The following is a 13,172-nucleotide window of genomic DNA, read 5'->3' on the forward strand; positions in this document are numbered from 1 at the left end:
CGTCCATCTACAAATTCATTAACTTTTTTGAGACAAATCATTGGCATCGTAATCTTCTGATTCCCATGAAAGACTCACTTTCAAGATACAATTGCAGCTGCCCCACACTGCCAGTTACTGTATCATACACGTCTTAAAATTCTGTAATCAGCATCCACCAGGTGCCGTATCGCATTCAGCACACCACAGTCAGTCAATACAGACATCCCCAAACACACCAAGGCTGGTTTTGTCAAATGTTTTATTGAGTGTAGACATCTGGAGTACTGTAAAACATGCATTATCTGTAGATTCAAAAAGGAGCAAGCCACATTGTCCTCACTGTCAAACGTGTCAGGCTTGGCATACATGATGGAGATTAATGAAGTATCATGAGAGTAATATGGTTCCCGAAAAGCTTCTACAATTTGGAGTAGGGTCTTAATCGTTTGAAATGCAAAGCTGTTCACATTTAGTGAACTTGCATGTTTGCTGGAGGTGCCATATTTTAATTCAAAACAAACAAGAATAATTTCACTGGGGGGAAGGGAGGTTCCCTAGGTAGAAACTGTATGCTTTTTGTTTCCAGATATTCCAATTCCAAATAAAAATTCATATGCTTTTTGAAGCAGCACAGTTCATTTCTGAGCAAACAACATCTGATACTCATTTCTTCTTGGGTTGTTGAGGTGTATTAAATTTAAAGAAGATAATATCTCCATCCTCTACTACGTAATTTCTGCCTTGTTGTCTGTATTTTCCAGCAGCCTGTAAATGGAACAGACAAAAGGAAAATGGGTTATTTCATTAGACATTTTATAGTATTTTCAAATGGCAATTATTTAAATACATTTTGTAAAGAAATGGTAATACTTCAGCTTTAGAGTTTGACAGTCACAATACTCCTCAGTTTGACATCACTTGGTTTGACATACATATGAAATATATATGAAAGTAATTTAGCCTCCACTGGATCTGTAGTGCTTAAAGTGCACCTGCATTATATAGTGGTAGAGCCTGGCAAGACAAAGGACACTAAAACAGTTCCTTTTTTTTTTTTCTTTTTTCAATTTGGCTTTCTTTTCCTTCATCTGAAAACCCTGCAGATGGCAAACACTGGTGGCAGGAATGTAAAGCAGCGTTGCTGGAAAGGGCAGTCAGCAGCAGCCCGTGCCATGGCTGCCCAGCTTCCCGAGCGCCGGGCAGGAGGGTCCTGTCCCCACTGACCATGGGGACACCCTGCAAGAGGCACAGCTGCGCCGGGCTCCGGCTTCGAGTGGGGCTCTCTTGTCTGCTTGTGCCCACATAATGAAGGGCTGAGGAGCACAAAATGCAGGCTCAGCTCTACTGTCAGAAATTTCCTTTAGAAGGAATTTGCTTCAGAAGGACAGATAGAAGAGGAGATAGGCTGTGAAACGAGGATACAGGAAAAGGCATATGGACCAAAGACATGAAAAGAAAATTCATTATTAAAATGCTGTACTTGAGGAGAGCAGAAAATAGGCAAGGAATCTATTAAATATCAGTACTTTCTACATTAGAATTTATAATTATATTTTTCTACTGTTATCTCATCATAATTAAACACAGTATTACAGAGGCTGTGGCATCAGGCCTGACAGGCTGGGCGGGAGGTGGTCTGCAGAAGCATTTATCTTGAAAAGTGTCTACAATATGGAAAAGTTGAGAGCTTCTGCTTTAGTTCAATAACCATTCCTGTTTTGAAGTTTTCTCTTGCAGGAGAAAGTGCTTCCATGCAAGACCTCACTGTGCCATTATTCTCAATGACACTATCACAGTGGTGGCATGCTAAGATCCCATTACAGGAAAGCTGTTAACTAATGACCTTAGTTGCTGTAGAACAGATCAGATTAATGGTACACAGTTAACTTGGACACCTTTCTTTCACAAAACCCGCTCTGAAAAGCAACACATTTCCCCATATTGCTGCCTAGAAATTTAGAGGCTTGATAACCTTGTTGCTGTCATTCCTTATTTAAATGTTGTTCCCAGTGATGCTAGCCTATGGAAAACTGCAGCTAAGATAGCCCCAACAATAAATATATACTGAAATAGTAATTGACCTTACCCCATGCGACATTATTGATACATAAAAAATAGTACTTTGCAAATGCTTTCCTATTTCTTTCCCCTGGAAATCTGTTTAGACTGTAAAATTTTTCCTTTCAAGTTCTTTCCTTTGAAGATCCTAATAATGCTTAAAGTCAAGAGTAATTAGACTAATTGATGGCATAAATACTAATAAAACAGTGCTGTAAAAATCATCAGAAAACGTAAGCTGCAGGCACAGGTACAGAAACATTTTACAGCTGAATACATTTATTACTCACAAATATTTGTAGAAAAAACTGTCCTCCACAAAGTAACACAACAGATTTTTTTAGCACAGTAGTGTGCACTATCAATGTGGCATAGATTTCTTTAATTAAATACATTTTGATACACTAATGTAAGTTTATGTATTTTTGTTACCAGTTTACAGTTAATTAAAAGTGACAGTGTTCCTTTAAATTCTCTAGAGACCATTTAATCCATTTCCATTGCTATCAGAAACACTGGTTGAAAAAATCAATACCCATTTGTGAATCTTGAGTATGTATTAAACAAGACACGTCTAACCAGTTCATTTGCACTTGAAAGCAGCCATCTGTAGAAGCCAGCTTTGCCTAAGCAGATATGATTGCTAATAATGTGATATCCCTGTAGACTACAAAGCCCACACAGAGCTATTCAGTGTATAGTTCACAGCACTGGCATTAAATTAGTTATGCTGTACTGGTGTTAAACACACACAAAATCAAACTTAAAAATCGATCAACTTGATAACATACAAAGCAAGCAACTCCCATTACCACTTTTATTTAAGATGACTCCTAAAAGTGCCTAAATTTAATTTTAAAATTTACCAGCAATATAAAAGTAATTAGTATTGTCTACAGCATGAAACACTGTATTAAATGCAAATTAGAAAAGACCAGAGGAATATGACACTTTATTCCAAGAACAAGGTTTTTTCCTAACCTTGATTTTAAAACTGAGTAACAAATGAAAATCTGCTTGTTTTACAGATACTTCATAAACAATAAAAATTTAATCATTAAATATGATTTGAGCATGGAAGCTTGATTTTTAGAATTTCACATTGTGAAAAGCAAATAAAAATATAAAGCAAAATACTGATTAATTTAATAGGTGTTAACTGATGCAGCCTCTCAAGGAAACACTCATATTTGAGCATCAAAAACTGATGGTGGCAAAATTTGAATCTCAGTTATGTGAAGTGGTTTCTGACTGCAGAATATTAGATTTATTTATAGCTGTGGTTTCCCTTTACAACTACAACTCTACTTCCCTTTTCACAAAGCAGTTCACATGCCGCAACGAACCAATTATACAGGATTTTTTCCCCTCACTTCCTGGGGTTCAAACAAACCTATTAAAGTCCCGCTGCTCAGTATGATCTTCCTTAGTGATACCACTGAGAATAGGCTGAATTTGAAATCATAGTTTTGCATACCTTTCAAGCTATCAAATAGCAAACAATAAAGCTGAACCTTTTAAATTCTTTAACACATTATTGTGTGTAGGAACCTTCAAATACTGAGATTGAGTAAATCAAACTAATGTGCTTTGTAATTGTAATTTAATAAAATACAAATCTTAAGAAAACATCAAAAATGCCAAATGAGAAATCAAATGTGTACGAAATAAAGGTAAGTTTCTCTCCTTAAAGAAGGAGGAAATAATGCATTAGCAATGCAGAGAAGAGCAGCTTTCCTTATGACATTTTTTGCCATGTACAAGTTCATTTCATACTTAATAACATTCAAATCAGATATAATTTGTCAGTTCTAAAAGGGCACAACTTTGGGCACCCGAGCAGTCTCTGCCCTCTAGTGTTGAGAAAGCAGATGAAACTCTTCTCAATACAAGTGTCACCACAAAGAAACATAGGCTCAAGGAAAAAAGTTTTCCATTAAATATCTTCACTGTCTATTCAGCACATAGTAGCCACCCTGAATGATCAAAGTAAGGCATAGCATTTTTGAGTAAGACATCAAAGGGCAATTGAATGAAACACTGAAACAGTAATTTTTAAGGTCCTAATTATGCTTATCAGAGCCTAGAAGTGGAACCCACTAATCCTGAAAAAAAGGGTACAATTTTATAATATAGTATTTTCTTAACCATTTGCATCTGACATTTATAATACCTTTATTCCAAACTCAAAACAAGAGGACACATTTTTAGAAGAAACAGATTTTCAATGTTTCTTGTTTCCTTTTAGAAGCAATTCAAAAAATCTCTCTCATCTTAAAAATCTGATTTTTCAAAAACAAGTTAGTTTTAAAGCATATTAAATTCTGAACACTAATATGTAAACAGAGAGAAAAACACCCCAACACGTTAGTATAACATTTGGTCTCAGTGCTGACATGTAGTCCATGCACTGTTATATCTTGGATACTGAAATAGTTGCATTCCTGTCCAGTAAGTTGTTGCATTTGAACTCTTTCTTAAGTAAAAGATGAAAATGGATTTTGGTCTATTGCTAGAGGTGACTGAAGATACACTTAGCATTAAGAACTTTCCAGCGAAAAATCAGATTTGAAATGGGAAAATGGTACATATGGAGGGAGAAGAAAAAGATGGGGAGCTCACCTTGACAGCAGCCTCTGAACCTCCTTCTTTAAAATCTTCATATTTCATTACTTCAGCCATAATGAATCCCTTTTCAAAATCTGTGTGAATCTTCCCTGCTGCCTGAGGAGCCTTCGTCCCTTTCTGTCAAAGGAAAGACCAGAAGAAAATTAATTGCATTTAAGAAGATTGATTGCAGGGAAGAGGTTTCTCCTTTTTTATATGCTTTCAGGATCTGCTGAAACTTTGTTTCATATCAGCTAAAATGTCACACATGCAGCTGGGCAATCCTCAATACCAGGACACAGACAGTGCCTTCGTCACAGATAAACCAACCGACATTAAAGAACAGCAGCTTTGTTTTTCCTAATAGGTATCAACAGCAGTATTGATTTTAGAAGCTATGACTGTGTTTTGTTGTGAGATTCGCTTCGACCCCTAGCTTTCTACACAGAAAGTGAGGAAGATAAAGGTTTTTAAATAACTTTGAAACCTGAATTACTCAAGAGTTTCGCTTACATCCAAATAATTTCAATTAAATGATAACATTCATGGCAAACAACGTTTGCAGTGAGAAATGACATATGGATGTCAAGCTGTACACATTAGCTTATTTTTATTTCAGAATAATTTTATTAAGTTTGATATACAACAAACTGAGTATTCTTACCCAAACATCAACAACTGAATCGCTAAAAAATAAAAAATGACAGACAACTATACGAAAATTTAAGTTTATGCAATAGAGGAGAATGCATTATAGCTGCATGCTTTAAATTACAAGGACATACATTCTGTGCACATACAACCATGGAGAGAAATTTGAGCAATAATGGTGACCTAAAGGCTGCTTAATAAAGCATGTTAAAGTGCTAAGGAGTCTGACACTGTAAAGCACAGTTTTTACAATAAAAGATGTATTGGGTTAATATGGCTACTCACTGATGCTTACCTGACTAAATATCTTTGCACATTAAATCAAAGATACTCACAATCAGTCTTAAGATAAACCAGCTTTCAAATTCTCTAATAAAGAAAGAGCAAGCACTTCTACTGAAAACACTGGAATTTCACAATGTGCTTTTAAAAACTATAGCAAGAATCAGAACAACAAAACTCCTGCTTTTATATTGTTCTGGTTGCTATTTCAGGGACTTTAGCAAGCAGTTATCATGTAAACAGAGATGAGGGGAAAAAACTATAAAAAAAACCCCATGCATGCTTATAAGAAAATAAGTTTAATGTGCTAAAACATACACAAACATCTGTAGCAGTACTATTAAAAATATAAATTTACAGGAAATTATGTTGATTAATGAAAACAAATTAATTCCAGTGAATGAAATTAAATACAGCACTGAAACTCATTGCACAGCCCTAAATACACTGATGCAAAAAACAGAAGCTGAAAGACTGAACTGCACCTCCAAAAGTTGACATTGTTGTAATTTTTAAGTGTTTGCAACTGTACACATTCCAAAATATTTTTTCAGTATCAATCTTTATATTACAACATATTTACATTCAAGGGCAAGCCACTACAGCTCAGCTCTTACTGTCCTCTGGGAATAAATTAGTTGATCTCTATGGCTATAACCATTTTACATCAACATTTAAAATACATAATAGCGTTTTAGGCATTACGTAAGTTCCCAGATAAACATATAAAACCACCAAAATAAACTAGGTCTAAATACTGAAGCCAGTAAAAGACCTGAATTACTGCACACTGATTTTAGGATTTTGAGCCCAACTGTGTATCCATGAGGAATATAATGACGTTATATTGCTTTTATTGCTGAAAATGTAATCCCAGCAAAGCACAGGAGGAATGAACCATCCGCAACCCAAACAAACTTAGTGAATACAAAATGAAAAGCAACATCAATTTCACTGCAGACAAACCCAGTCACACAGATTAAGCAAGCACAATACTGGTACGTCTTATCTCTGACCACAGGAGGAGGGTAGACAGATTCTACAGGATGAAGAAATTCAGACTATGTAATAGGCAGAATCAATTGTTACCTGCCTCAATCAATGCAGCTCCACTTTCACTGTTCAGCAGCTCACAAATAATTAAAGTTATCCTGGACAAAAACCTCATCTGTAATGACTAGCTAACCGCCACCATGACAAACTTCAAAGTCAGTGATATCAATCTGAATTCAATAGTGTGGAACTGGATATAGCTGATGAATAAGTATGAATCTTACCCTGATGGTCCATGCACGCACTTCATCTGGGCCTGCAGTGAAAAAGTATTCTAGTTGGAGTGCTGCATATCCAGCCTTAATGATCTTTGCTAAAGCACTGAAAAAAAAAAAAGGGGGAAGGAATCCAATTCATTCAGGGTATACACATAAAACAGCTAAATGTGCCAAGTAATCAATTTACGTGGAAAGACATCACATATTTTGAAGATCCTAGGTCTACTTTTAAACAGAGCTATAATTGCAGTAGCCTTTTACTTTGAACTCTCCTCAGAAGAACTACTTTTTTACTGCAGAATCGTAAAGATAGTATTTTGTTTTGTTTATTTGGCAGGCTACAGAAACATGGGATAAATATAAATCACCCTATGAGGCAGCACTCTTGGTCCCAGGCAATTTTCAGGACTCCAGGTCATGAAAGCATATCTGTTTGACTGAAATTCAATATTGAAACAATTTATTATAGTTCTTCAGAAAATTATGACAAAATTTTCTCCAGTGTCCTTATTCCCCATGGATGACGAAACAGTTTTGGTGATCATTCCTTCTCAAAAATATACATAACTAATACCTATGTTATAATTAAAACACTGTACAGAGATGACAGATGACAGTTAAAAACTTAATTTAAAATAAATCTTTTCACTCTGTCTCATGGTAAAGAAAGGAGAAGATTCTCTCTTTATAATGGTAATTACTCTGTCATTTATTATTCTATCAGCGCAAGCAATTAAATTACTGCAAGGAAATAGTTGATAATAAAGTGTAGGGAAAATGAATGCTAATTAACCTTTGTGTCATGTTCTCTTCCAGATACTTCTGTTTCTCCTCAGCACTCATATCTTGCAACTTGAGTTCCAAGGCCCCACTAAAAGGAATGACCAAAGCACCCGGGTCGTGCTTGTCCACCCACTCTTTAATTTTTATCAACCTGTAGACAACAAAGGGCACAACATTATCTTGTAGTGCATGCATGGCTGTACCACATTCATTATTATCAAGTAGCACATACATATTCATAAGAATTGCACGGATTTATGATGCCATCTTTTTGTGTATTGCTTTCCAAGGTCAAGGCATTAACAGGCAGCAATTGCTTCAGGTGTACTCCATTAACATTTCACTGTTTCTTGGTTTCTGTTTGGCATTTAATCTATCAGAAATAGGCATAATTTGGGACAATAACTAGGTGTTTGGTAGAGGTTAAGTACTTGCAATCTAAAAAGTAAATAAAACTTTCTGCGAGAAAAATGTACTTCCAAGAATGATGTTTATCAAATGCAGTAAAACTGAGGGCTTTCAGTTTTTCCTGACTTTTTTTTAAATTTAAAAAAAAAGGCATTTCAGGAGGTGAGGCTGCTGATGTTAGAGAAAGAGAAGAACACCACACTCCTATACAGCAAGATGCACCTGCTTTTTCTGGCTACTGATCTTGGAGTATGCCATAGCTGATCAATACATGCCCATGTTTCTACTAGTTTTTCCCACCTTTCTACTGTTGTCCCAGGACAAAGCTTCTGGACACTATAGTATGATTATTTTTAAATAAAGAAAAAAATTCCCTATTCCTCTTCATCTTCAATAACTGGCAGCATTCACAATAGTTTGTTGTTCATAATTTTTTTTTAGTTGAATGAAACAACAAATTTAGAGCTACAAATGTATGGTGTTAGTTCTTGAATGTTCATTATCCTACTCTAAAGTTAACAAAATTGGCAGCCTCCTGGCAGCCAGGAGGGCCAAGCGTGTCCTGGGGGCATCAGGCACCGCATCACCAGCCAGGCAAGGGAGGGATTGTCCCGCTCTGCTCTGCACTGGGGCGGCCTCACCTCGAGTGCTGGGGGCACTTTTGGGTACCACAGTGTAAGAAGGTTATAAAGCCCTTAGAGAGGGTCCAAAGGAGATCAACAGAGCTGGTGAAGGGCCTTGAGGGGGAGCCGTATGAGGAGCGGCTGAGGCCGCTTGGTCTTTCAGCCTGGTGAAGAGGAGACCGAGGGGAGACCTCACTGCAGTTACAGCTTCCTTGTGAGGGGAAGAGGAGGAGCAGCACTGATCTCTTCTCTGTGGTGACCAGTGACAGGACCCGAGGGAATGGCCTGAAGTTGTGTCAGAGGAGGTTTAGGTTGGGTGTTAGAAAGTTTCTTCACCCAGATGGACAGTGCTCTCAGGCACATGGTGTGACTCTTGCGGATGTTTTGTGCAGGGTCAGAAGCTGGACTCAGTGGTCCTTGTGGGTCCCTTCCAACTCAAAATATCCTGTGATTCTGTGAAAAATTTACAGCAATGGATGGTGTTTAAAAAATCTTTAAACATAAGCATCATATTCATGACTGCAAGTATTTATTTTAAGGGAACATTTATAAATCACCTGCAAGGAGTTCACTACTGTTAATAGGACACTTTCTGAACAGGTATGAATGGTAAGAATGACAGCTCTATGCTCAGCAAACACAAGTGCCACGGGAATACTTCCTGTACACGAATAATCAAATTACAAAACATACTACTTTGGGTGCCAGCGATGTTTCAGACCTGAAGCACCCACCATACAGCACAGGGCTTTATGCTTGCTGAGTTCTTTTTCTTAGTCCTGCTAATCTGCAAGATTTAGACTAAGGTTTTAACTGCTATTATACTAAAGTGCTTTGAAACTGTGGCCTGCAAGCCTTTAAATAACCAATGCAAATGTCACTTCAGAAAAAAATGAACTGAACCACAAGTTCATCAACACACATTTGTCAAAGAAAATAGCAGGGGATCAGAGCTATTATGAGATTAAGTGCATGGCCGACTGAGTAGGGTTTTAGATGGGACAAAGAATATAGAAGTTCACTCAACAGTTTTCACACGTTTGTTATATAATGCTGGTCTTCTATCATTTACTTATGTAAATACCCGGCCAGTGTTTTTCAATCCTCATTATACTAATCTTTTTTTACCTCCAGTTATCCAGTGAAAACATAGTCTGGTATCCAGGACTGATACTGAAATACTACTGCCTTCAGAAACATCTGAACTGAAAATCACAATTAAGGTGTGCTTCTCAATGTGACATGTGACATTTAACAGCACTTCTAAGACTGACATTTGTAGTTAACTAATTTATTTTGGCTAACAAATTGGATATGGAAGTTCAGAGCTTATAAATGCCAACATTTTACAGAAAATACATCTCAAAATGAATCTACAAGTTGTAAGTGTACTTCAACATATGTGTGTACATCCTTTATAGATGGTTTTTAAAGGAATTATCTAACGCTGGTCTCTAGACTAATTAAATAATGTGACAAGTGAAGAAAGATGGAATGAAATGTGTAAACTTGAAAAAGTGAAATGAGCACGAAAATAATGTCAAAAATTGGATTCAAATTCTGTTTGGTAAATATGGTCATCATAACTAATAAACTAAGAACTATTGTGGAACAACAAGATAAGAAATAATTACTTTGGCTAAAACACCAATTCAGAATAATAATAGTCTTAGACTGTCATTTTAACAGCTTTTCTATTGAGTCCTTAGAGGGATTATTTGCATTCCTCAGGTATTCTATTGTACGATTCAGATGAATAAAGACTTACAAATCATTCCTCTACCGCCAGTGTGAGACTTTGATCCCGTGAATACACCATTGTACCTTAACTATAATTGGCAAAAAACCTGACAGTGTAGAGCATCACAAGCTTAATAACAAAGGAGAAAATCTCAAAGTGTTGACAGACGATCTTCATAATGCAGGAGCAGAGCTGGTACATTTTAGCAGTAAATGAGCACTGAGGTCTAAAGGTCTCTGAAGTGACTGACATCAGACCTGCTACAGCCTCACTAAAAGAATAAGGTACTGCATCCTACTCTGTACAGTCAGGTTCTCTGCCCGAATCTTTTACTTCTGTGACTTTCAATGTCACAGGAATTACTAAAAAGCACCAAGGAATTCCCCTAAATGTGATCAAAATAAAGAAAAATCAACAAAAAAGTAAACAAATATAAATATTGATATATTTCAAAATTACATTTTCCCCAAAGCAGAATGCTTAATTAATAATCAATAAAATAATAGTGGACGTTTGCTTTCCTGTTAGGGATAACCAAGTGTGCCAAACATAACAAAATGGTCTTAACAAATAGTAACAATTATTGTCAAAGTCTGTTTTATTTGAGCACATAATTTTTCCAAAGAAAATTATTTATGTCTGTAAAAGGACAGCATTAGTACACTCATTTTGGGCCTTTGTTAAGATAAGCAAATCCTGGAGTATCTCTCCGTTACTTCACGCTATACTTGCAAATGAATAATGAAGAGTATTGGATTTTATGCTTAAAGACTTTTGACACTTAAAAAACTCCACTGCACACTAACATGTAACAAAATGAAAAGTAAAAAACTATCAAAAAGTAGAACTGGCAGCACCAATGACCATGATTAACCGCTGAAACTACTTTAAGAAACAAGAAACTGCTCAAGATGAAAACCCTTCTTAACAAAGTAAACTGAAAACCAAGTGAAACAGTGTAACAGCACAGGATTTCTTCAACATCCAACAGACTTTCCTGACTGAGGTGGCTTGGTTCCTCCCTTCCGCATGCAGAAGAGTGTGCCAACAGCAACTACAGATGGTTCCTGAATTCAAATCTGATTGATGCCAAAAACCAGACAAAATATATTTTCTGGAAAAAAATACAGACCCAAGAGACAGCAAGACATCCATTCATTCTGTGACAGCAAGCAGAAAAGCATATTACAACTGTGTAAAAGCCTGACACAAGAACAAAACCAAGGCAAGTGCAAAACCAGATCTCATAAACTTGCAAGTGAAGGCAGCACTCAAAATTCTGATGAGGGAAAACACTGAAGAGGAATTCAGATGCTCATTTCCACCTAACACTGTGACTGTTGTTTGATAAGGACTCAAGGAATATCAGCAGCATTATCAGCCTATCTAATAAACCACAGGTGCCAGTGACTTCAAGTGCAGATGGATCAGGACAACTACCAGAGCTAACTCCTAATCCTAAATCAGGATGCAGAAGACCTTGGAGAAAGGTTTAAAAATGAGGGCACTCACTGAGAAGGCCAATAAGCAAAGAGCACCAGAAAGGGGAGCTGTGCAGAAGGGAGAGCCTTCACTTCAAAATGGTGATGCTTACTGAGGCAGAAGAAACCAAAACCTGCAGCCAACTAAAATAAAAAGGTATAAAAGTTGCAGAATGTACATTACCTACAAATCAATATTTGAGAGAGTTTCACATGAGAGATCCAGCTGGGAACAAGGACAGAGTTCAGATGGAAATCTGAAGTAGTGATGGAAGAGAGAAGCTGCAGAGAAAACTTAAGCTCAGTGGACACTTGTAAGACAAGATGATCTGAAAAACTGACCCCTGAGAAGAAAGGTGATTTGTCAAAGTATGCTTTTGTACAAGCAAGACCAAAAAAACCATCTAACTCATAGAAGAGAAACAATTGTTTTTCTGTTCTACACCTGAACTATGAAGAGAAAATGGCAGAAACAAAAGAGCATGACAGGGAAAAAGAAAACACCAGGCAGCACAAGAAGGAAAGAAACAAATGTAGATAAGATCAAACTAAATGATCAAAATACACAAAAGACTGAAAAAATCCACAGATAGGAACGAGAACAAGAGGACTTAGAAATTCCAACAGGCTCTTCTTGTTGGCAGTTCTGAGCAATCCTGATTTTTAAAACCTAAACTCAATTTGTTTAGTGTTTGCTCCCTACTGTTGAGAAGTTTTCCATAGGTGTAGCCTAAGCTACCTTTCTTTTAGTTAAGCTGAGCCTATAGGCTGTGGACCCAGAATAAATGCTCCCTATTTATATCTTAAAAATTTTAGGCAGTTTTTATTTTGAGCTTTTCCACACATTACCTCTAACTTTGAACCTTTTTTTTTGGACTCTCTTCAACTGGTCTAAAAGTTTCTGAAAGCACACGGTATCTGATGCACTTCTCAGAGCTTTCAATAACGTCTTATAAACATAAAAAACACCTAGAGGATTAACTCATTTTTCAGGTGATTTTCCTTTTTATTAAACCCAGTCTAGCATTTGCTTTTTTGTGACAGCACTGCAACATTATCTCATGCTCAGGTTATAACTTATTGCATGACCCTGTTTGACTAGCTATTCTTAATACTATGTTTGCATAGTTGATTATTCCCGTATAAAATCCTTCTCAGGAGTTGCACTGTGGCTATTTTTCCCTAATGATTCCTTCTATTTCTTGAGATGCTCCTAAATTCTAATTTTTTTCTACACATATATGGACATCTCCTAGATTGAGAGGTATCTACAGATTTAACAAGA

General features: G+C 36.6%; 1 protein-coding gene across 2 annotated transcripts in view; it reads right to left on the reverse strand.

The window, feature by feature from the left end:
- Positions 1-224: 224 nt before the first annotated feature.
- The window catches only part of OLA1 (Obg like ATPase 1), a 98,399-nt gene continuing 85,451 nt past the window's right edge, over positions 225-13,172 (reverse strand). For both annotated transcript variants that reach the window (XM_042041413.1, XM_042041414.1), the window contains 4 exons: positions 7,645-7,785; positions 6,858-6,954; positions 4,663-4,785; positions 225-747 (listed from right to left, as the gene is read on the reverse strand). In XM_042041413.1, the coding sequence (XP_041897347.1) occupies positions 646-747; positions 4,663-4,785; positions 6,858-6,954; positions 7,645-7,785 (463 nt within the window). In that variant the 3' untranslated portion in view covers positions 225-645. The remainder of the gene's footprint in view (positions 748-4,662; positions 4,786-6,857; positions 6,955-7,644; positions 7,786-13,172) is intronic.

This window comes from Corvus kubaryi, unplaced genomic scaffold, assembly GCF_017639235.1.
Source record: "Corvus kubaryi isolate FWS band 111438036 unplaced genomic scaffold, C.kubaryi_AGA036_p1.0 37396, whole genome shotgun sequence".
In the NCBI taxonomy this organism is placed as follows: domain Eukaryota; kingdom Metazoa; phylum Chordata; class Aves; order Passeriformes; family Corvidae; genus Corvus; species Corvus kubaryi.